Below are 26,150 nucleotides of genomic sequence, written 5' to 3' on the forward strand. Positions count from 1 at the left end.
GAGATCCAATCAGTCCATTCTGAAGAGATCAGCCCTTGGGATTTCTTTGGAAGGAATGATGCTAAAGCTGAAACTCCAGTACTTTGGCCACCTCATGCGAAGAGCTGATTCATTGGAAAAGACTCTGCTGCTGGGAGGGATTGGGGGCAGGAGGAGAAGGGGACGACAGAGGATGAGATGGCTGGATGGCATCACTGACTCGATGGATGTGAGTCTGAGTGAACTCCAGGAGTTGGTGATGGACAGGGACGCCTGGCATGCTGCGATTCGTGGGGTCATAAAGAGTCAGACATGACTGAGCGACTGAACTGAACTGAACTGAATGTTAACCAAACACTGGGAACGAGATTAATCACAGTTTGATTATAACTGCCGCCAGCAAACAGGAAAGGCTGTATAACTCAATAACTGCTTCTCAGAGACTCCTAATAAAGGATGTGGGGACTCACAGACAGTTTAGCTTTTCCCAAGGCAAATTTCCTGAATTCTATGCATTGCCCTCTGGATCCCCTAGTCAGCCTCACCTCCACAGTTTGAGGTTGGTGCTACCAGAAAGGAAGACCAGGCTCACCATGGCTATGCTCTTATACTCACCATGGCTATACATTTAGAGGTGAGATCCCGCCACCCTTCCTCCAAACTGCGCCAGGACACGAGGAGGGGCCCATGGGGAGCTTCCTAGGCAGGCTGGAGGACCAGGTGCTGCAATACAGCCTCTAGGCTGGTGTGCAGGCAGCATGTCCAGCTGCCACTGTGGGGTGAGCTGTGATTCTGTCTGCAGCAATCCTAGAGACTATCTATTAATATTAAGGGCTAATCTGACAGGGGCTATAGCTCCGAATCAAGAGTAGTCTCTCTTTACTCATTTTTGGTATTAAGGCTGGTCACACAATAATCCTCACACACTAGAGTGAAACACAGACCCTGCACCAACTTCCCCATATCCATGCAAATCCAGGACGCTCAAGCACCACAAGGTCTCCTCCTACACAAATCCTTTCCCTTTACACGATCTGAAACCCACCAACACAAAACTGGTTTGTTCTGAGTAAGACAGCTCCTCTAACAACATGCAAATACCTCCTGGGAAGCTAAAGTAATATCTGTCAATCATTCAAGCATTAAATCATTACGACAGTTAAACTGGTTTGTTTACTTCTGCTCCTACAGGAGGACTACCAGTTATAAACCTTCCTAGCTTAAGATGCAAAATATTCAGAGAGGTTTATAGTGCTTGGTGGCATCAGGGGTCTTACCTTGGAATTCATAAACCTCAGGGCTACGGGGTCCATAAATTGTCAAAAAACAAATCAAAATTTTGCAAGTATGAAGAGGAATTAATTTTTCAAGGCAGAGAATCCAGTCCTCACCATATTGTGAAAGGTATCTGTGTCCCATGAAAGGTCAAGACCATTCAACAGAAAACCAGGCAAGTGCCTACTTGGCAGCAAGGAGAGAAGGCAAGCAGAGAAGGGCTGGTGTTATTTGCACGTACTGTCCTATCTGAGACTCTTTAATGCTCTGCACAAATTCTAAACTGATTCTCTTTATGTATTCAAAGAGAAACACAGGAAGCACATAATAACAGCATTTGAAACCAGGCAGTCGTTTAGTAACAGAACTGGGACCAGGCCTGGTTTCCCTGTTCCCCAGGTTCTTCCTCTGCAGGGAAATTCCCTCCCTGGTAGACAGTGTTTAATTATGTGAAGCTTTCTAAACACGGCCTAATTGAATTTTCCATGGTCATTAGTGTAAAAGATACCCTCTAAGGCCTGGCACAGAGAGATTGATCCAGGGCTTTTAACTTTGATCGTGCCGGTGGCTTTCAGTCTTCTGCTGTGCACACCTATTCACTCTCTGCTGCCTCTGCGCCTCACTGAGGCTGTGCTGCTGGCCATTAAGAAGGGCAGTCCACTGGTTAAGACTTCACCTTCCAAGGCAGGGGGTGTGGGTTCCATCCCTGGCCAGGGAGTTAAGATCCCACGTGCCTCGCGGCCAAAATACCAAAATATAACACAGAGACAGTATTGTATCAAATTCAATAAAGACTTTTAAAACGGTCCACATCAAAAAAATTTAAAAAGAAAAAAGAAGGGTAGAGAATAAGGCCACCAAGAGGATAAGCAGGCTACACAGCCATTTTGAAATGAATGTTTTAGTGCAGCCAACAAGGGAATCAAGCCTGCCCTAGCTTGGACATGCGGTATTTACTGAGCACCTACTATGTAGACAGAATCCTTCCAGGTACTAGGGAACAGTAATACACAAAAGAGGTGTGGTTGCCGCTTCTGTGGAGCTCAGGCCTAAGCGTCACCATGACAAAACTTCCACCCTTTTGTCATGATTGAATTTAATCATCAAGTGGGATCCACCAGAGGCAGGAAGCAAAGGTAAAACTACCCAAGATTCAGGCTGAAGTCACTGGGCATCTTTTTCTCCCCCTGCTCCTTAAGCAAGACGATTCTCTTAATTACTCTCAATATTCAGGCTGTCCCTAGTCTGAATGATCCAAGGTTACAACAGTTCACAGGCCTTCCCCTCTCTATGCTGTCTGCTGCTACCACCACTTTTATTTGGACATTCTTCCCATTAGCCTCAGATTACTGGGCTATCTTTCCCTTGGTCACTTCCCTGATACTATCTCTTCACATCTGGGGTGTGTTGCATTCCACCTCACACTGGTTACCCTAAAACATCACATTGACTTTGGAACTCTGAATCAAAGCCCTCATGGGAAGACAGTAAGTACAGATGTGGAAGCAAGTTCCTGACACATCACTGAGAGAAAAACAGACTCGTGGTGGAACAGAGGAATACCCAGAATATCAAATTTTGAAAACAATACCTGAGTGTCTACATTTGCGTATAGAGTGGCACTAGAAGGAACAAATGTTGAGGGAAGGGCATTTGACTTTTTCCTTGATAAAACTCTCTCATGGTTTTATTTTTAGCAACAAACACGTATCATTTGGTCACTGTAAAGCTCCTACGTCAGGCATATTCCCCTGAGCCTTAAAGCTGTCATAGAAAAGAAGAGTCACTGTGAGGACCTTGAGGAGACAAGCTGCGCCTTATCTGTTTTGGCATTCCTGGTGCTTTCTACACAGTGCAGATGACTCTGACTCTGGAGTCAAAGAAATGAAGAGGAAGGAGAGAAGGAAGGTCTTGGAAGTGTGTGGTAACCCGAGCATTGGACACAGAGCCAGAGAATGAATTACATGTCAGCAGTCCCTTGCTGGAGGCTCACGGTCTATCCTAGGAGTTTATTGAGCCTTCCTAAGCACAAGGGAAATAGATGGGGAAACAGTGGAAACAGTGTCAGACTTTATCCTTTTAGGCTACAAAATCACTGCAGATGGTGACTGCAGCCATGAAATTAAAAGACACTTACTCCTTGGAAGGAAAGTTATGACCAACCTAGATAGCATATTCAAAAGCAGAGACATTACTTTGCCAACAAAGGTCCATCTAGTCAAGGCTATGGTTTTTCCTGTGGTCATGTATGGATGTGAGAGTTGGACTGTGAAGAAGGCTGAGCGCCGAAGAATTGATGCTTTTGAACTGTGGTGTTGGAGAAGACTCTTGAGAGTCCCTTGGACTGCAAGGAGATCCAACCAGTCCATTCTGAAGGAGATCAGCCCTGGGTGTTCTTTCTGAGTCTGAGTGAACTCCAGGAGTTGGTGATGGACAGGGAGGCCTGGCGTGCTGCGATTCATGGGGTCACAGACTCGGACACGACTGAGTGACTGAACTGCTCAGAAGCACAAGGGAGTTTATCAGCCTGTGATGATTAAACAGCAGAACTTGCTTTTAAGGAAAGATAAAGAATGACACGGGACAAAAAATGCACATAACTATGTAGGGTTGAAAGCAAACAAAAGAAGGCAGGAAAAAATGAAATGAGGAGACACAGAGGAAGAGAAGTGGCGCGGCATCAGAACCGAAAAAATGCTGGTGCATCTGGAGACGTGGATAGCACCAGCAATGAACGCGGAGGGAGTGACTTCTGCGAAGTGATGGAAATCAGTGTCAGGCTGCAAGGAGCTGCAGGACGGCAGGCAGTGGTGAAAACATGCTCAGAGGTTGGGAGGAAGGCGAGAGTTGACAGAAGCTGTGCCCTTGAATGGGGTTAGCAGGATGAGGGGGGCTACTTCAGGACAGTTGAAAGTATAGCCAGGGAGAGATGGGGAGCCAGCCCGTGGAAAGAGACGGAGTGGCTGGGGACAAGGGTAGGAGTGCTCATGGAGCTGAAGAAACAAGTGAAGATGGGTCTGAAACAGACAGGCAAGGGGCAGAGGGCAGCCGGCAATGGCACGAAGAAGTTCGAAGAGAAGGAGGCAATCAGAGGAGCCTCAGAGAAGACGGGTGTCACCTAAGGAGAGTGAGGATGTACCAACAGAACGGACAGGTAGTGAAAGGTTTTGGCACCTCAGCGAGTGGAATTTCTACCCGGGACTCAAAATGGAGTGCAGAGCAGCCCTGGGGAACTAAATGAAGCCAGACAGAATGAAGGATTTTCCTTCCCTTTCTTAGTTCATAAGTGTCTCCATGCATAAAATTGGATGAGTAATTCCTACTCATGCATATGTATAAAAAGACACTGTCTGTGAAAGGTTCTGGAGCTGGAGGGAATAAAAATATCAGCTCTACATGAAACATCACTCATGACAGGATGATGGACACTCAGATCTTTCAGATGGGCTGGCCCAGAAATGATACAAAAGAAGTTAAGTAGAGATGGATAGGCTGGGCTGCCTCTAAATTCCTGGTTATCAGTTTTCCCAGTTTAGTAGAGGCCCCTCAAGAAACTCACACAATGGGAGGCTGAAGGAGAGAACACTCATCCTTAGAAAAAATAATATGGGAAGATGCACACAGTCACCCTTGTCCCTTGTAAATCACAAATGAGAAGGACATAAGAGATAGGTATGTAACAAAAGCAAAGAACCAGCTCCAGGTCTGCTCATCACTCCCTCACCCTTTAGGACCCTTCCTATTTCAGCACCCCTCCATAATCCAGCAACAATGCAGCGAAGGGAACACAGGTCAGAGTTTGAGTTCAGGACTTGGGTGTGTGAAGGTTTGAAAGAAAAGAGCTCATAAAACAGAACTGTCTGTATCTGGGAGGTCTCCATCTGATCTTGGAGGGTCAACATGGATTTTGGAGAGCCATCTGTAAGAATTCTGAGAGAGCTTTTCAGCTCCACAGAACAACAGTAATCAATTACTGTTCAGTCTATCTTATGTATCTATATATCCTAAACTAGGATAATAACTAACTCCTTTTCAAAATAACACTTAAACTATCTTAAATCCCTACCAGATCCTTTCCTTCTCCCTTTATAAAGGTGTTGCTATCTCCTCCTTTAAAAACGTAGTTTTTCGTTTGATCTCACAGCTGAGCACCAATTCATCATACCACGGTTCTTCTTTCTTTCACTGGCAGACTCTGCCCCAGTCTCTCTAATGACAATGCTCTTGTAGAACTCACTACGAACTTCATCTCAAACACCAGCCTGTCTTCTGCCTTTACTCTCCTTTCAGAATGGATACTCTTTTCCTTCCTTTTCAAGCCTTCCGAAATGTTGCCTAGGATTTTTTCTACTTTACTGTTGTAATATACTTACTCTAATAAGAAAGTATTAAAGAAGCACTTCTCTAAGCTTCAGCACTTGACTCTCCATGTACTAGAAGACAATTCACTATCTTTTGTCTTCCATTTTTGCTGTCAGCCTAATTATGTTCCTTTGTAGGCAATATTTTTTTCTCCTCCAGATTGTTTTAAGATAGTTATCTTCCACATTCTGTAGTTTCATTACTATGAGACAATAGAGTTTTATTCCTTATTAAAAAAAAAAAAGAATTTTTCTTTACCTTGCTTGTAATTTGATATGCTTCCTGAATCTCAGGATATTCATCATTCCTTAATCATGTCTGGCTTGATCATTTAAACTCTTGATTGTTCACTAAGTTAAACAAGCTACATGGGGTGCTTGATTTCCCAAGAAATCCCCAAGTATCAGAGAACAGGTTATCAATCCCTAAGAGAGAATACATTTCATTCACCTTAAAATCTAGTTTTTTTGGCATCCTCCAAAATGTCCTGAATTGTGATCTATGAGTTTGAAATGATAACAGCAAAACCAAGAAGGCAACTAAATGAATGTGCTTGTTTTGAGAGGTGCACAGTACTGAGCGGAGCAGCAGATACAAAGGACAGACGCTCAGGAGACAGGCAGTTAGCCGACCTACTAATTATGTAATCATGGAAAACTTTTAATGTCTCTGAAGCTCAGTATCTTCATCTTAAGAATGGGAATGACAGATTCTACCACTCATAGCTGTTAAGACTGAGGAACACATACATCAAACCTCACCCAACTCTAGATTTAAAGGTAGGAACAACGTTTTGTTCACTGCTTGTACCAGTGATTAATTTCTTGCCCTTTCAACACATGCTCTGTGATAATGGGCAGAATTCCTTTATGTATTCACTCCTTTACCCTGAGCAGGCTGTTTGAATTTCTCTGTACAATGGAAGGACACTGCAGGAGGAATGGGCTTCTCTTGCTGGTGGTCTGTCCCAGCCACAAGCCCAGAATATAGCTCCTCAGTGAGCTCAGGTTCCCAGTGTGGCCGGGTGAGTCCCACCCACCCATGAAGGTCCTGACCATGCCAAGCCCCCATCCACAAGGACACCCCTACTCCCTCTGTGCGCCCACCTACCAGGTGCACTTCTCATGCACCCGGCCCCTGAGGATTGCTTCCTATTTTCCCAGCAACTGGGGACAAGCTCTGGCAGAGGCAACCCCGTGAGCCTCTCTGCCATTCAGATGGTACGTCACATCCTGCACCACAAAATGTGAGTACAAATACTCTCCTTCAGCCCTAGAGGACTCTTAGAATTGCTCTTTGCATTTTGAAGGTCCTATTTTGTTATAGCTTAGTAATTCTTCATAATCCTTCTCCTATTTAAAACACTGTGTGAGACCTGTCTCCCAGTTAGACCCAGACTGACAAACCGCTGCTTTCCTCAGGGCCTTGCACGACGACCAGCAACACACATCAGCTCTCCACGCATTCTCTCTTCCCGCCCCAGTTAGCCTTGAATAATTTACCTGGCTTGCTCAAAATCAGAGCACAGCTCCATGTGGAGGGTCAAAACTAGAATGCACTTCCTCTAACTTCTAATCATCTCACCAACTGCTTGCATGTTAATTAATGCCATTTCTGGGGAATGACTAGAAACTCTTTGGGGATGGGGGACATACCTGGCTTGATCCTTTATACTCAAAACTGGAGAATTACTTCCAGTCTGGCTCCTGAAAACTTCAGGTTTGATTAATTTACTTCCTCTGGTTTAAAATATATATATATTTTTACTTGTTTGACAATCTGATCCCTAATATGACGAACATAAATGTCCTAGAGACTTTTAAAATCAAATATGTAAATTCTGTCAGTGCCCAATAAACCTTAAAAGGCAGAAGACATCAAGGCAGGGAAAACAGATTCAAAAGCACAGTGACTTCCATAACAGTATAGCCACTCCAGTGCCATTTTTAAGCATTCTTTTTTAATGAGTACGCCCTTTAAATCAGAAAAGGTAAAATAGGCATATTACCTAAAGAAGTGAAGATAGAGGAAAAATAAAAACACGAAATCTTCATTTTCCAGGCTTCCCCATTTTATTCAACAGTCTTATCAATGACTTGGATGAAAATATTAAAATTTCACTTAACAGAAAATGAAGAGGGACAGTTAACCCATTCAGCAAGGCTACAACTATGTATCTCAGCATTCCCTTCCCTGCAGAACCACAGTTGAGGACTGCTCACAACAGAAATTTGTGGGGCTTTAGGAGGCTGAGCAATGGCAACCCACTCCAGTACTCTTGCCTGGAAGATGCCACGGACGGAGGAGCCTGGTAGGCTGCAGTCCATGGGGTCGCTGGGAGTCCAGCATGACTGAGCGGCTTCACTTTCACTTTTCACTTTCATACACTGGAGAAGGAAATGGCAACCCACTCCAGTGTTCTTGCCTGGAGAATCCCAGGGACGGGGGAGCCTGGTGGGCTGCCATCTATGGGGTCACACAGGGTCAGACACAACTGAAGCGACTTAGCAGCCGCAGCAGCAGGAGGCTGAGACGAAGTAGCAATAATGCTCTGAATGTCATTATGCATTCGAGGCAGGAAAGGATGAACATGGAGGTACTAGTGAGCTGTGATTTGCCCTCACTCTTCAGTGCCCCGTATCTGGCTCTCCTTCATAACTACCAGCCCTGCAGAACCACAGTGAACTGAGGACTGCCATCAGGAGCTGCAACTGCAGACTCAAAGGCAGCAGCCATCAAGGGCCAATAGCCTCCCACAGACATCCGTGCCTATCCCTGTCACGATTCCACTCTAGCACACGAAAGCTCCTAGCATCCTGCATGCTCTGACTTCTAACCCACACCAGGACTGGCTCATGACCGCCTTGGTCCTTTTTGGACCTTTTACTTTCTGGCTCCTGCCATTATTGTGTAGGTCTAAAATGTTAGTCGCTCAGTCGTGTCTAACTCTTTAAGACCCTAAGGACTGTAGCCTGCAAGCCTCCTCTGTCCATGGATTCTCCAGGCAAGAATACTGGAATAGGTTGCCATTTCCTTCTCCAGGGGATCTTCCTGACCCTAAATCCTATAACAAATCTGTCATGCCATCAGTCATAGTTACCTGCTTCCAGGATTCACAAGTATCCAAAAGTTCTAAATAATAGGTTCAAATGAAATGCATCTAATTTAACAATAGTGTATATAAAGTTATGTACTTAGGCTAAAAAATAAAGCAGGAAACTTCAGAAATAAAGAAAGGGTAAAAAAAATCTTGATTGAAAGCAATTACTGTGAATATCCTAAGGATTCTGAACAATTAAATCCACCACAATGTATGACTTAACACAGTTTGTTTAACACATGAATAAAACATATTATGATCTAATTCTTAAAAAACAAATGCAAAACTCTATATCATGAGGATAAAACTGTGTCTCTAAATTTATACTAAGATAGCATCTGGAACATTATATTAAATTCTAACATATTTTATGAAGAAATATGATGTTTTGAAATTAGGAAGTCTGGAAAAAATGTAATGAAGAATGGCTTCAGAAACTTTAGGGAAATAAGATCAATATATGTGTGGCTCCAGAGAAGAGAGCTAGGATAAATGGACAAAAATTACATAAACAAAGACATTTGCCTTCACTGAATGAAGAATGCCATAATAACAAATACTTTAGAGAAATAGAGGCATCCTGGAATGGAGGGGAAATGAACCAGATGTTCACCACAGTACTTTAACCTCTTAAAGCTCATGACTGTAAAAGTTACATGGGGTTCAAGGAGAGGGAGTAGGGAATAGGGAGTTTGTAACTAATGGGTGCAAAGTTTAGAGTTATGAAAACATCTTGGAAGCAGATAGCTGATTGCACAGCACAGTCAGTGTAGTGAAGGCCACTTGTTTGTATACCTAAAAGTGGACAGAATGGCAAACTTTATGTTTATATATATATACACACACATATAGACACACACACATATATATTTCATCACAATTTAAAAAATGATTCTATTATTCTACGTGAGGGATGCGAAAGATTTAATCTGAAACTCTGACAGAATAAAAAACAAAAACTCCATTATTTCATTATTACTTTTCATTACCGCAAAGTCATTTCTTTTAACTATGAAGAGTACATTTTTACCATAAAGGAGTTTTCCTAACGTGAATGCTATGGTAATCAAACGCATAGCAATTGTGTATTCCTCAACAATGCTACTGAATCCAACCAGAGTGGTTCCTTAAGGGCAGGAAAATAATTATACCCAAGAAAAAGCTCATTTGTAAATGTTACTATATATTATCATGATAATAAATGTTCTTATTGATGACAAAAAGGGACACACACAGTTTAGAAAAATATCCTCTTTCATCTACCCACAGCACATAGATATATATACACATGTACAGAGATGAAAACATAATTTAATACGTGAGGGAAAAAACATAGGAGGGGGAAAAATAACTAGCAAACTGGAATAGCATTAAGAAAACTCCATTCTTTTGTTCATAAACACAGGCTGCTAAATTTTGACACATCAGCAAGATATCCACAAGACATCTACAACCAAAAAGTCTGTTGTATGGAGCGTTTTTGTTTTTTTTTTTTAAGGTGGGGGTTGGTCAAAGAAAAATTCACTTTAAGATTTCTTTGATGTCTTCTACTCCCCACCAAAACCCATTTTTCTTCCTAAAAAATGAATGGAAAAAGATATACCATACTAATACTAATTGGGAAGAAATCTTTGAAAAAGAACAAAGTTGGAAAACTAAGACTATCTGAGTTCAGTGATTGTTAAGCTACAGCAATCAAGACACTTTGGTACTGGTATCAAGACAGGCAATTAGATAAATGGAACAGATTAAAGAGTTCTGAAATAAACCACACAGATACGGATAACTGATTTTCAACAAAGGTACTTCAGTGGAGAAAGAACAATCTCTTAAACAAATGAGCCTGGAACAACTGGACATTCATTTGCAGAGCAAAAACAAAACAAAACCGCCCCCAAATTACTTTTGATATATTCTTCACATCACTTAAAAATTGATTCAAAATAGATCATATACCTAAACATAGAGTCTAAAATTATAACGCTTCCAGAAGAGAACATAGAGGAAAATCTTTGTGACCTTGAGTTAGCAAAGATTTTTTACAAATGACATCAAAAAGCACAAATGATATAATATGAACTTCTTCAAAAGGCACTACTGACATAAATACAACCCAGACTTGAATAAAATATTTGCAAATCATATATCCGATAAAGGACATGTATCCAAAACTTATCAGGAACCCTCAAAATTCATTAAAAAGAAAGCAAAATACCTAAATTAAAAATGGGCTAAAAGACTGCAACAGATGCTTCACAAAAGATATACAAATGGCACATGTGATGAAAAGATGCTCAACATTGTTGCTCACTAGGAAAATGCAAATTAAAACCACAATGAGACACTACATTACGCCAATATGCAGGGCTAAACCAACCGATGATACTAGATGCGGGCAGAGATGTGAAGGAACTAGTGGTACAATCGCTTTAGAAATACGTTTGGCCGTTTCATAAAAAGTTCAACAGGGACTTCTCTGGCGGTGCAGTGGTTAAGACTCTATGCTTCCACTGAGGGGGGCTCAGGTTCTATTTCTGGTAGGGGAACTAACATCCTGGAGAAGGAAATGGAGACCCACTCCAGTACTCTTGCCTGGAAAATCCCATGGACAGAGGAGCCTGGTAGGCTACAGTCCATGGGGTCGAGAAAAGTCGGACACGACTGAGCAACTTCACTTTCACTTTTCACTTTCATGCACTGGAGAAGGAAATGGCAACCCACTCTAGTGTTCTTGCCTGGAGAATCCCAGGGATGGGAGAGCCTGGTGGGCTACCATCTATGGGGTCGCACAGGGTCAGACACATCTGAAGCAACTTAGCAGCAGGAGCAGCAGCAGCAGCAACTAAGATCCTGCATGCGCCCACAACACAGCCAGTAAATAAATAAAGAATGGTGCAGCCAAAAAATAAAGAGACATATCTTAAAAGTCACTCTGAGATTCACCAACCAAAGAGATAACCACATAAAATTCACTTTAAAAAGAAGCTCAGCATACACCTAACAAATAATCATTCTACTCCTGAGTATGCACCCAAGAAAGATAAAAACATATATCTACAGAAAGACTGTATATCAACAGTTGTAGAAGTTTTCACAGTAACAGTCAAAAACTGGAAATCACCGAAACGCCCATTAAATGTGAATGGCTAAGTAACCTGTGTGATACAGTGGGAAGCGCTCAGTGTGCTCAGTCGTATCCAACTCTTTGCGGCCTTGTGGACTGCAGCCACCCAGGCTCCTCTGTCCGTGGAATTTTTCAGGCAAAGATACTAGAGTGGGTTACCATTTCCTACTCTGGGTGATCTTCCCGACCCAGGAATCAAACCTGCATCTCTCGTGTCTCCTGCACTGGCAGGTGGACTCTTTACCATTAGCGCCACCTGGGAAGCCCATACAGTGGGAAACAACTAATAAAAAGGGATAAGCTACAGATACATGCCGCGGCAAGGAATTACCTTAAAATAATTATGCTAAACGGAAGAAGCCAGACCAAGAGAAAGCAGGGGTACACGTACCACTGTGTACTATGTACTTTTTATTCTATTTATACAAAACTCAAGAGAACACAAACTCATTTCCAATAACAGAAGGGAGATGAGTAGCTGCCTGGGGACTTTGGGGAAGGAGGGAGGGAGACGGGGCAGGAAGGATGAGAGGGGAAGGATACAACGTGGCACAAGGAGACTTTGGGGGGACATATGCTTAGTGTCTTGGCTGAGGTGACAGCTCTAGAAGTCAAATGTAATACGTCAGAATTTACCCAACAATTCATGTTAAATATACTCAATGTCTGTATGTCAATTATACCTCAATAAAGCTGCTATAAGAATAAATAAAAGCAACAGTTTATTGGGGATATGAAACTTTGGGGAAAGTTTCTTCTTTCAAACCAGGAAAAGGCAAGGCAAAGTTCATGCCCAGCACCCACACAGAGGTCACGTTTATGTGTATATAATGCCACTGTAAAAAGTAAAACCCAAGAAACTCTTCCTTTCACAAGGTGCAAATGACAAGCTTTGTCCATTCACATCCTTCAAGCCCCATTCTGACGCAACTTGTTTCTTGAAGCCTTTCCTTATCACTTAAGTAGAAAGGGATCATTCCCTCCTGTGAATCACCATAACACTTAAGTTCATTTTTGGATTATTAATTCAATACACTTATCCATCTACCCATCACACATTTACTAAATGCCTCATAGAGAACAGACACAGCTTGGTGCTAGAAATATGAAAGTGAGTTGAACACAGCTCTTCACTGATAAGAGCTTCATAGTCTAGTGGTAAAAGATACATTTTTAAGTGGCAGTAACACATAACAATTATTTCAACAAACACAAGTACAAAAGAAACACAGAGAATGAAATTCATTTTGTCAGACACACTGTCTTGTACTACAAGGATTTGCTCAGGATTCCACTTCCCTACTTCACTAAAACTTCCTAAGAACAAGGGACTTATTTTAGTCATCTACTAAATTACCTAGCACAGTACCCAGGATAAGTGTTCTAAATGCGTATATTTGTTTGAATGAATGGAAACTCCATTTCAGTTATCTACTCTTTAATCTAGATGGCAAGGCCACCATAAATGCAGACTTCTCAGGTGAGTTCCAACCTTAATTCATTTTGTCAACCAAGGCAAGTAATTTGAGAGGAGATAAAATCAGAACTTTAATCTAGAACTCCCATATCCCAAAGGAATAGCTAATACCCTCTCCCCAGTGGGGGAAAAAAAAAAACAGGAAGGAGGAAGAGGGGGATAGGGCTCGGTCAGCAGAGACCCGGGACAGAACAATGACACAGGTGAAGCGAGAGCCGGCGTGGGTCCCAGCAGGCTCCGGCTGTGTGAATGCATCCCCATCAGGCCCCGCTCTGGCCGGGGCACACACGGATGGCAGTCATCTAATCTCTGTAGGAACACCGGCCTCACCGTGAAAGCAATTTCTATGGACTCTATTTGTGACTTTCGGCTGCCCCAAATGAACACAGCCCCCTCATCCATACTCAGTTGCTGAAGGGGCAGAAAGGCAGAGCAGATTATCTGTGGGAAATTATAAGCATAGGGTAATGGAAAAATCCACTTCTCTCATTTTGATCAACATACGTACAATCACGAAAGTTCCATTAAAATATAACTGATACAAAATGAAAAGGTCTCAAGTTACAACTAAAAGAGTTGGATTAAACGTCAAGCGGAAACCCTTCATAGCGCAATTATGAGAAGAATTTTCTTCTCTAAAAGATATGGCAGATTTGCTTCTTGTACTTACATTTACAGAAACAACAAGTCTCAGGACGGGGAAGGAGAAATTTATTTTTATTTGTCTGGACATACCGCGCCGACAGATGGCTCCAAGAGATGACCGGTGGACCCTGGAGACTGGGCTCTTACCTGTAGATAGGGTCCTGCATCACCAGCATCTTGCTCTCATCCCACGTCCACTCCTTTTTCTGCAATAAAAGAAGCTGTAAATGAATAAGTTAGGCTTGTCCTCAGCTACAGAACCAGGGCACACACTGAGCTACTAATGCTTATGCAAACACATGCATTTGTTTCTGGCCTTGTTCCCTCTAAGAGGCCTGGAGTGGATTGCTCCAAATGGACAAGTGGAAAATGTCAAGTATCGGGTCGGATGTGTCTCCTTCAAGCACTTTAGGAGAGTGTCTCTCAAGGGTGCAGAGAGTAGGCAGGAGCCAAAGGGTCTCAGGGGACCACAGTCTAAATCATACTTTTGTGCAGGAGAAGCAGGGAGAACAAGAGAAGACCTGCCACAGAGACTGAATGATGCTGTCAAATCCATGTGCAATGTGGACCCCAGCCTCCCTCCCTTCAGGAGCAGAGGAAAAGGCTGAACGCAAGCCTGGCAAGCTAATTAGTACATTTATAGTCACCCAAAATAGTATATTCACCTGGCTGTGAACCTAACCTACTGTGAACACAATGGAGATGGACCCCTAAGCAGCTGGGGAAGCGGACAGGGACGGGGACAGAGGATGGTAGGGGGGAGAGGACTCTAGGGCAATACTGGGACCCCAGAGGCTTGATGAAGTCAGTGGCACCCCGCCACGTCGGGGGAAGCAGCCACCTCAAGCCCTCAGGCGCACCTGCAGTGCAGGGACAGAGAATTCTGCCCCACCTTCACCGGCCTTTGTCGGGGCAGTGCGTGCAGAACACCTGGGAGGAACACTCTCAGCTCTCCAGGGAAGAGAACATGGGGAGGGGGCTCATTACCAGCTCGCAGGGCTGAAGTCCCACATTCTTCCCAGCGGGGGAGTCTGGAGTCGCCTGTTACTCCTGGCAAGGGGAGAGGCTAGGTTGCCATTCACAGTCTGCTGGCCAGGGGTGGGGGGAGCTTTTCTGTGTTTTCCAGCTGGAAGTTTTCTGCCTTGCTATGCCTCCCCTTCCCTCCTCCGTGGGTTTGAGAGAAAGCAGGCTTTGTTGGGGTTCTGTGTCTGTTTCCACTGTCATATCTGGGTGGCAGGCTTCTTTTGACTCTGAGTCTGGGATATACGAGATGAAAACTAACCTCAGGGAACTCACAACTGTTTCCTTCCTTGCGTCCCCAGCCAGGCTGCCTTTTCTCCACCTTTCGGAATCTTACGTTTGTTTTACAGATAATGGTCAGAGTTTTCAGCTGTACTTTAGCAGGAAGAATAGAGAAAAATGCACCCATCTGAAAAGTGGAAGTCTGGTTTGTATGTTTTTACAAAACTCCAGATGCCAGGGCTCCAACTCTTTGGAGTCATTCCTACGACAATGGGTGTAAGCTTGAGGCCAGTAATCTTCAGCTTTAACAAACATTTCAGGTGATTGTGACGTGACCCTAGGGTTGACAGCCATTCTTCGACACCAAAGAAAAGGCATAAAGTGAAATCCCTAATAGGAGAATCTCAGCATACTTCCTCTGGAGTCTTGGGCTTGGCACAGGAGGGTCTCTTGACATTCTAAAGACAGCCAGCTGATGGGGATCCCATTACACTGTCTCTGGCCAGGACCCCTTCCTGGCATTGCTCAATAAACAGCCTCTGTGAACTGAATACTGGGCAGGCTAACAAGTGAGGTTGCTCTGCTCCTGAGGGAATCCAGCTTCAGTGTGCTCACTATTAGGAAAGTCTGCTCACTACAGTCCTTGCTATTCTGTTGTCATTTTTCAAAGTTAATAGAAGAGTTAATAACTCAATGCACCAAAAAGCCCATAAAGGTCCGAGGAGCTGCCACACCCCTGCCCCTCTCAGAGGAAAGTAACCTCAAAGAGGGTTCTTTCGAGTGTGGGTGACTTGGCTTACGCTGTATGCAACTGATGAACCAGCCTTGCTAACCAGCCATGATTGATGGGGCTCAGAATCAGCAGCTGCCTGCACACAAGCAAGGCCAAGTGTCACAGAGGGGCTGGCCAGACCTGCCCAGCCCTTGAGCTCCGTGACGAGAAGACTTGTGTGTGCACGCAAAGTCTCTTCAGCTGTTTCCGACTCTTTACTATGCCATGGACTGCAGCTTGCCAGGATCCTCTGTCAAAGGATTCTCCAGGCAAGAATACTGGAGTGGGTTGCCATGCCCTCCTCCAGGGGTGTCTTCCCGACCCAGAGATCAAACCTGTGTCTCTTGCATCTCCTGCATTGGTTTCTTTACCACTAATGCCACCTGGGAAGCCTGAGAAGACCCAGTTCCACCCAATCAAATCCTCTCCTTGGAGACTATCAGGTCCTAGATGGAGCCTAGAGGAGCCCCCAGTAATGGTAGGTGTATATCTTTCCTCTCAGGACTGCACCCCTGAGGAAGAGGAAGCATCGTGTGCCCGCCCACATTTCCTCCTAGCCTGCTATAAGCCTCTGCTGAAGGTGATCTGGGCAAGACTCTTCCTTGCAAGTCTAAGGAATGCAACTAACCCTTTCATCAAAAGGAAAGAATAATGAGGCAAATAATACAGAATAAATTTTTTTCTTTCTCTGGAAGATCTGAAGAGAAGGACTCCCAGGACTCCCAACTCCCAGGGAACCTTATGTTATTTTATTGAGGAATATCAGAAGGGGCCACAGCAGGCAGAAAATACTTTCCTTTTTAAAGTGATATGAGTATCCATATAGAAAATCCTGGCCAAAAAATAAACAAACATCTTTTCACTTACTAATTTTCTTTTTCTGAAAATTCCATTAAAATCCACTTAAGTAAAAGTCATAAAATCCCATTATATTTCCCCTTAAAGGTCTTGTAATAATCCTTGCATTACTTGTAGTAATCCTTGGGAAGGGGACCACAGAGGATGAGATGGTTGGATGGCATCACCGACTCAGTGAACATGAGTTTGAGCTAGCTCCGGGAGATGGTGAAGGACAGGGAAGCCTGGCATGCTGCAGTGTCATGAGGTCACAGAGAGTCAGACAGGACTGAGCAACTAAACGACTACAGTAATCCTTGCATGAATACATTCAATCTATGAAGGGATAAAGAAATTGTCAAAATAACTCAAAGGGTTTGGAGTGTAGACAGGACTCAACAATGTTTCAGTTATTCAAAGAACCTGAGGCAAATATGGTTGGAGCATTTTAACCCAGTCTCCTCAATGTCTGGATGATGTTCCAACACCTTGAGAACTAAAGGCTCTCTACTCCTCCCCACACATCGTATATCCTTCCTATTCTATCATCTTTCAAATAAGACCCAGAGCAGTGCAGTTTCTTGAGCAAGGTGTCCCCATAGTTAATAGCCACTCAAGACTAGACTCAAGTTCTCCTGAGTTTTTGACCAGTAAGGGTGCTCTGGTACAATTCAGACTCAATGTATTATCTGAATAGCTTAAATCAGAGGGATTGATTCTTCTTTTTGCTCTGAACTTGCTTTAAACATCTCCTCCATTTTCCAAACTCTACAGAGACAAAAAAAACACACACAAAGAGATCAACCTTCTCCCTCACTTTTATAATAGTCTTCTAAGGAAAAAATTTTCAGGAAAAAAAATTAGAGAGAGAAAAAAAAGCGAATGACCTACCTTTATGGGATTATAAATCAAATTTGGCTTCAACTGTGGAAGAGAGATATATTATTGAATAATAACTAGAGCCAAATTCAGTTTAACTGTCCTCAGAAAACTCAGAGCTCCAAATTATACCTGAAACCACTTCTTTTTTAGTGCTTGGAATTAAGGGCTTTGAGTTCTGGTAGCTTTGGGAGGAAATTTTCAGTTTTGCTACTCTCTGTCCTCAATGAGCTGTGGTCTCCAAAATATGCCAGGAAATGAAGACATTTCACGTTGAAATGGGAGTGGAAAAGGAGGTGGAGGATGGAAGACAAGAGGAAGGGGGAAGGCGGGGGACACTGCTCTAGAGCCCGCGGTACCTCCAAACACTTTGGAAGAAAAAGCACCCTGCAAACAGCCCCGGGAGGACCAGCAGGACTGAGCAAGGCTGCTCTTCAGGCTCCTTCAACCTGAAGTCCAGGCTCTGGAGGGCCTTACTGGTACCCCTGGGAGCGCGAGCAGTAACATCGCTGAGGCCACTGAGCAAGGCCCAGGGGACAAGATCTGCCTCCTCACTAGCTCCATAAATACAAAGGAACAGGGATAAAAATGCGAGCGGGCAGAGCATATCGAGCGGAGCATACTGATACGCCAGGGGCAGCTGTCCAGCGTTTTGCCACACATTCAGAACTGGGGTATAACTCCTCTCTCCTACTCTTTGTCCCGTCTGTACCTACAAAGGACACTGCGGCACCGCTGAGCCTTTTAAGAGAACTCTGATTTAATTTATTAGCCCATCCCTCTCTACGCCTTTCCCCACCCCAGCAGTCTCCCCTTCCCTACTTTTTTTCTTCTTTTTTTAAAAAATGTATTCCACACTCCAAGGTAATTAAAAAGTCATGAGATAGAGAGAGCAGCTTAACTTGAAGGAAGGGTCTGCTTCACATACTGGCTAATAAAAATTTTCTAGAGAAAGGAAGATTCTGTCACATAAATGTGCCCCGCAGACCTCCAATTACAGGAAGTGTAACTAACCCAGGGCCCCCAGGTGCGGCATTCGAAATCCATCATTACACACGCAGGGGCCCCACTCCCAGACAATGATCAATGTGCGGGGATTCTGAGCAGGCCCGTCCTCAGAGACACAGGGATCCCCCTGACAGACGATCAGAACCCTCTGGCGGCCCTTCGAAACCTTCCTCGGACCACACTGGAGCCAAAGAGACTTTCACCCAGCCTGTCTTCCTTCCTTCCTTCCTTCCTTCCGCTCTCCTTCAGGTGGAGTCAGACCCACAATGAAGCCTGACAGCTATGCCAGCCTTGCCTCCACACTTTCTCCCACGGGCATTTAATCCTGTCTTGGCATTTAATTGTTGGAGGACCTAGAATAACACAAAGTGAGAAAGTAAAAAAGGAAAGATACAGGAAAGTCATATTTAGCTGCATTTTTTCATTCTTACCGGAAATTTCCCAGTTGATATCAAAGAAAAGTATTTTCTTCCACTTAAAAACTTTATATACTGCTTCCCTTATACTATCAAAATTGACCTCAACTTTCAAGACAAACAATGAGGCTCAGGAAGATAACTTACTCCCCTGCAAGACCACCTAGTCCAGTGGCAATTAAAACCCAACTTGTCTACCTCCAGACTCCACATCTCTTTGCTACTCCACGTGACGGAACCAAAGGTTTTCACGCTCCAGTGTCAGGAAGCGTTTCACTTTCAACAGAGAGACAGGCTAATGGGCTTGCGGTGCATGCTTTTATAAGACCACTGAATGAGGCAAGCACATCCTTAACTACAGATTCTTTTCTTTCCTTTATCTAATGAGTGTAAATATCCAGTCCTCCATGAAAAGTTACAGCTATTCTGAAATTCCAAAATTCCCTGGCAGGGAGTGAAGCCTGGTTCAGAGGTAGTCTGCCTGGAACAGTGCCAAGAACAGAAAACAGAGTCAAGGATACGGAACCCAGAAACGGATATGGCATCTTTGGAGGCCTTCCCTAGGAACCCAGAAGTGGAGGAAAACTCTGTACTTCCATTTATTTCCTATCCCTACTGGAAATTATCAGGAAGCACACCACAAAATCTGTCACCCTTATTAATGTTCTTGAAAGCAATGGTGACTTCTTAAACAATTAAAAAAAAAAAAAAAAAAACAACCACCTTGCCAAGGCCAAAGTAACTCAGCTTGGCAAGTTCCCCACACCTCCAGACAGAATGGGATTAGTCTGAAAACACAGCTACCACCCATCTTAAGATATAACCCATACAGATATAAAAAACACAATTCAAAACTGAGGCACTAATAAGCTCTCACACGATGCACAAAATTCCTAACATGCCTGTGTTAAAACTATCAAAAAACATCATAGAAAGAAGACTGGATTCGATTTAGTCCTGGCTCTGTGACTGCCCGGGTGACCTCAGTACCATTTCTGGGCTTCTCCTGTCCTCTGTTGGGGGATCAGACTAGAGCAGTTCTAAAGATCATTCTCCCAAATTCTGGATCTATAATTCTAAGCTGTGTGTTTTCATAGGAACGAACAGTACTCTTGAAGCTGGAAACTAGTTTCCTTGCGATGTGACATCCCAGTGACAGGGTACAGGTTAGAAGTCAAAGACACTGGATTAATTAATTAGGCATCTCCTATAGAGCAGTTTTTCTCTAAAGGAGTCTCAGGAGATTAGTTCACACATAGCAACATGATGGCAGGAAGAACCCACTTGGCATCTGAACAAGACAGACCTGGTTGAAACCCCAACTTCACCACTGATGGGACTTGAGGTCTTGGGCAAGTCACTCAATCTTCTTTTGCAAACCAAACCTAAACGTGGTACCTAGCTCACAGGATGGCTGTGCAGACCTGGTAAGTATACACTGCATCACACAAAGCCTAACAAGTGGCAGGGGCTACATTTCAGGGTTAGCTATTATTGCTAGATGCACTTGTTATCATCTTAGTATGTAATAACAATCAGATGGCTCCCACTGGTCTTCTGCCTTCCCAAACAGATAAAATAGAACCAGAGAGAACACACGGTCCTTGCCCTTAACGGCTCAGAGCCTATGGGGGAAAGACACAAATAACTAAAATGCAATGCTATAGGAGCTGTAATAGACCAATGCGTGCCTATAGCTAATTTTGCTGGAAAGGGTCCATATCTAATACCCCGGTGTATCCTACCCAGTTCCTTTAGGCACAATAAATATCTGTTAATGAGAACAGCAGAGCCTTTCTAAAACAATGCTTTAGGGGATTCCAATACACTTATTGGTGTGTAAAAAAAAAAAAAACACACAGGAAACAGAGGCCCTTTAGTTCTTTTGTAGAATAATCCTTCGGATGAAGTTCAAGACTAATCTTCCTATTCAGAAGTCCACTCCCTAGCTAATGGTGCCATAGGGTGATGCCAGTGCAATAATAAATAATCATTATCACATACACAGAAAAGATCATTATTTGGGCCTTGCTGGGAGTTGAAGATAATGTACTGACCTGAGAAACAACAAAGCAAAGCCAATTATCTTTGTAGCTGGGTTTATACCACAAATACAACCTAAGACTCATAAGAGAATTTGAGTCTCATTATCTGTTGGTGCCAGTTAAAGACAACAGCATTTTAGGCACATTAATGTAACCAAAAAGATGTTTTCGTTTTTCTTCACATCACAATAAGAGATGATCCCAATATATTTGGCTACTGCCTGTATTAGAATAAAGCACCTGATGATCAGTCATTGAAGAAGTCCTGCTCATAATATAACAAAGTTAGCAATTTCCACTGAGGCCTCTCTGTGCTTAGGAAGGCTCTTATCCATGTTTTTTCAAATGGGAAGACTGATCGAATGAGAAAGAGGGAGAAGAATGTGACAGCCAAGAGTAGCGAATAAGACTTCATTTGATCCAATTGCTAAGCACTTAATTCTTCCCGATTTAATGACACCCTCATACACAAATCATACTCACTCACTCAACTAGCCAACTGCCACGATCGCCGGAAACACACTGCATGCACCAGGAGTCCAAGTAAGTGCTGAGCTCACAGAGATGGCCCCTGACCTTAAACACTCTCTGTAGAGCAGGGAGTCCCGGTGAACACTCTTCTCCCCCAGCCGGGAGCCATATCGTCATTCAACAGTCTTGGACAGGCTGTGGACAGAGCAGCGGCTTGGAGGCTGCCTGGGGAAGTTCTTGACCTCTGAGGTCCCCATCCTACCCTGGAAGTTCAGGAGACAGAAACTTTCTACACAAACCTATTTGGTGTCTGGGATCTGCTTTCTTTGTAGCACAAAAGGTTCTCAAAGCCTGAAGAAGCACAGGTGATGTATATACACACATGCAAGCCCCTAAATGCATCATTCCAGAGTTGGTACAGAGTAACTGAGCTGACAAGGTTAAAGTGATCGCCTAATCCAGCTCATTTAAAATGACTTGCTTAGAACCACCCAGCCAGGAAGGTAAGAGTTGGGACTAGAACCTAGGTCTCCTCTCAGCTGAGGGCTCCTTCCAATGTGCTACACTGACCTAGTAAAAAGCAACATGTTCTTAGTAGGAGGAGGGGACCATTTCGACATTTTTATTGACTAGTTAATAGCACAAGCACAGTGAGGCTACACCATGTGGTGCCTACGGCTGAATATCAGCCACGACTCTTTCCACACTTACAGCTACCTGGCAAGAGCTCCAGTCCTGAGCACCGAAATGTGCTGACTGTTCCATTCCTTGGAGAGAAGCACGGCATGTCTACACACGCCCCTCTCTATTCTACAAACAGAGACAGAGAAACACACACACACACACACACGGTGTCGGCATACTCACATACCAGAGGACAGTCACATGGGAATAAGATGGCAAAAAAGGCTGATTGCTATTAATGTGCATTCATCTGTCAGAACCAGTGTAAAATGAACCCTGTGATTAAAGGCCTTATCCAAATGACAACCACGCCGGGCGGGGGTGGAGAGAACGAGATGGGAGGGGCCCCCCTTTCCCAGGCCTGGCAGCAGAAGAATCACGTTGAGGAAAGACCTGTTCTGGGCCGCTGGAGGGGGAGCCCACACTAGAGGTTACTGGGGAGAGAGTTTCAAAGTGAGTCACAGGGTCCCGGGACTCCAAGACACTTCTCCAGCTCGGTTTTCGTGTACTCAGTGGAAGGAGGCTGGCTTTTCTGCCAGGCGACTCTGCCTCACACAGCTGTCCTTGCATGGCGTGTCATCTCGGGCAAAAAGCTTAGACTCTCGAGCCTCTGTTTCTTCACATGCAGGATAAGCATGGCGCCACGTTTGGTCCATGATATACAAGGGACAGGTGAGGTGGGAAACGAGATTGTCCTCTAAGGGTAGAACCACGAAGTCAGCCCATATGGATCAGCTCAGACGTATACTAAGTTACCGAAAGGCACAGAATAGGCCCCAGGACAGCAGGCCCAGAAATGCACCATAGCTGCAGGTAAACAGAGATTACCTGAGGCAGGAGTGCGTGCTCACTGAGGAGGTGGGGAGATGCCAAGACACTCAGCCACAGAAGCACAGAAGTCAGAGTTGCGAGGGCAAAGCCTGGACAGTCTGTTGCACAGACTCTGGGAGCAGCATGTACCCAACAAGGCCACTCTGAACATCCGGCTTACTGTGGAGCCAGGGGCCAGGAAACACGCCTGTCATGCAGTCAGCTGACTTGCTCCATTTCCGTGCTCACGGAGCAACCCTCGAGTGACGTGTCTTCTCACATCGCGTGCCTCTGACAGAAGAATGTGCTCCGGAGGCTCGCATGAGTGCCTGGTCTGGAGCACTGGACAATGTCTCAAACTGAACAAAGGACCTGATTTCTGGTTTATACGGCAGCCTCTTTTGAGCTTTGTCAGTGTGAGTTAGTGTCCTAAGGTCCATAATTTCAAATCCTATGAGTCTGAGTTTCAGACTCCGAAAGGCTGACATATCGGCCGCTGGTGAGGGAGCAGTTTAGTGAGGAAACTGTCTGTGTGGTGAGTTCCCTGAAGGGATGAGGTGCCACGAATGCTGACCAAGTGAGATGTCCAGGTGACTTTCATGAAGGACTGTGGGGAGATGGGACGATAATGGGTGTGAAAGCATCTTGCAGCCTGGAGCGTGTCCACAAATCAAGACTACCATTTTATCATGAGAGCACCAACCCATGAGTCGCCCCTCACGTGAAGGGCAGAGAAAAGCTATCTGACAACACAGGATGAAAGTCAAGCTGGGCTCAGCCTGGCTGGCTGAATCACGAGCTTGGGTGCATTGGCCCATTTTTCCTCTGACGATCTCTCTTGCTTTTCAATTCACGTTGGTCATCATCTGCAATTTCTTTAACAGGGGCACAGGGATCCCACTGACCTGATGGGCCTCACTTATTCCAGTAACTCTCCTTCTCAAGAACCCCTGAGAGGACAATATTCTAAAGACTGTCTCATGGCTAACTGCTGTGTGCACATATGTGGGGTAGAGGGAAGGGGCAGAAAAGATCCCCAGGGTAAGAATACGATGGGGACTGAGGCTTGGAACCAAAGGCAGCTCAAGATGTCTATACATTAGTATGAATGTTCCCACAGTGGAAGTTTATAAAATCGGGGATATTTAATAAGCTATTACAAATTCCCTATTACTTGTAAATTTTTAAGGAGTTAATTCTTTACAAACAGTATATCATCTTCTATTTTCTTCCTATAAACTTCCAATCTCACAGCCATAAAACACTTTCTAGAATCACCCCTGGAAATATTTAGGAAGCATAAGAGAACCAGTTTGAGTTTTATATGTGGGAGACCTTTGCAAATGTCCAGCTGTCCAGAGAAAAAAAAATGGGCTGCCTTAAGAAGTGGCAGAGTCCTCCTCACTGGAGAGGTCCAGTCATACATTGGGGAATGTCTTTTGTGAGGAGGACAGAGAAGATTTAAATCCTTGGATTGGTAAGACGACTACAACTTGAACATCTACCCCCTGACTTTCCTACTTCCGTGTATTTATCTTTTAATACCTCTACGTGTTATGTACCTACTACTCTGTATTAGTATTTGTGTTTACCTTCCACAACCCCCAGACTCGGGGTCTGCCTTGAGTCCCATTTGAATTAAGAGCAATAGAGAAAAGTGAAAGTGTTACTTGCTCAGTCGTGTCCAACTCTGGAACTCCATGGACTGTAGCCCGCCAGGCTCCTCTGTCCATGGGATTCTCCAGGCAAGAATAAGTAAGTTATTAAGAGAAAGTTGCCATGTCCTTCTCTAGGGGATCTTCCCAACCCAGGGATCAAACCCAGGTTTCCTGCATTGCAGGCAGATTCTTTACCATTTGAGCTAACCAGGAAGCCCCGAGAGCAATAGAGGCTTGGAACCAAAGGCAGCTCAGGATGTCTATACATTAGTATGGATGCTGCTACATCACTGAGTATAAAACAAAGGCCTCAGCAGAGTCTAAAAGAGGAAAAAGAAAGTGCTTCTCCTCACACATTGTCCATCAACCAAGCCCTTTTCCATTTCTTTCCAGAAACACATACACTCTCCCCTCTGACTATTATGTGAATCTAGCCTTTCCCAGAATATCATTCTCCCATAGCACATAAAATGGACACAAAACAGCCCAGTGTTTAAACAACATACACTCACTCGCTTGCCTCTCCCCAACTCAGAGGATGGCCCATCACACGGACCAATACCTTCGTCCCACGAGGGTCACACCCCAGCCTTCCTGTACCCTGAACAGTAGCTATGCTGGGTCTTAAGGGGCTACTTAGGATGGGACAACTGCTTAGGAAGGCTCCTCTCACCTCCTCCCCCACTGAACCCTGCTGAACTTGAATTTATAGTATTTCCCAAGATCAAGCCTCAAAGGTAAAGGTAACAGATTGGGGAAAGGGGTGAACGCAGGGATGACAGATGAACCTGTCACTCACGGGACACCAGGACTAAGCCAGTCAACTGACCAGGCCTTTGGTCCTTGCCTTCTCTCTGCTCCAGCTGCAGCCTCTCAATGCTGTTGCTGGTTAGAGCAGACCACCTCACCAGATAAGGGAAGGAATCTGCCCAGAGAGTGGCCTAGGAAGAAAAGCTACCCCACGCCCACCTACCCTGCGTCTCTCTTCAGCAGAGTTTGTGGTTCAGAGTCACTTACCTTTTTCTTCTTCTTCAGAATCACTTTCACTCCATCCACTGAAACCATAATGCTCACCTTCTTCTTCTTGATGTTCTTGGCTTTAAACTCATACTGCAAGTGAGAAGAGACAAAGAAGCGCAATCTGGTTAGAGCAGTGCATCTGTATGGACCCCGAGAGCCTGTGACCTGGAGAAGAGGGCCATGGATGGGTGTAGGGAGCTGGTGCTGATTCTGGGGACATGAAGCACCTCAGGGGATGTAAAAGCAGGTGGATGTCTGTAGGCAGGGGCTTGGCGATATTTGGGTTGGAACAGGGACTCTGAATGGTCACTGGTGTCACACTCAGCTATCACATTGGGCCACGGGA

The 26,150-nt window shown here is 44.4% G+C and overlaps 1 protein-coding gene across 1 annotated transcript in view; it reads right to left on the reverse strand.

The window, feature by feature from the left end:
- Positions 1-26,150, reverse strand: part of NOS1AP (nitric oxide synthase 1 (neuronal) adaptor protein) — a gene marked incomplete at its 5' end in the record, with an annotated part of 346,949 nt that overhangs the window by 71,665 nt on the left and 249,134 nt on the right. Inside the window, 2 exons of the mRNA XM_010854697.1 lie at positions 14,110-14,168; positions 25,802-25,894. Coding sequence (XP_010852999.1) covers positions 14,110-14,168; positions 25,802-25,894 — 152 coding nt within the window. The remainder of the gene's footprint in view (positions 1-14,109; positions 14,169-25,801; positions 25,895-26,150) is intronic.

The sequence above is a fragment of the Bison bison genome, unplaced genomic scaffold, assembly GCF_000754665.1.
Source record: "Bison bison bison isolate TAMUID 2011002044 unplaced genomic scaffold, Bison_UMD1.0 scf7180017864346, whole genome shotgun sequence".
In the NCBI taxonomy this organism is placed as follows: Eukaryota; Metazoa; Chordata; class Mammalia; order Artiodactyla; family Bovidae; genus Bison; species Bison bison.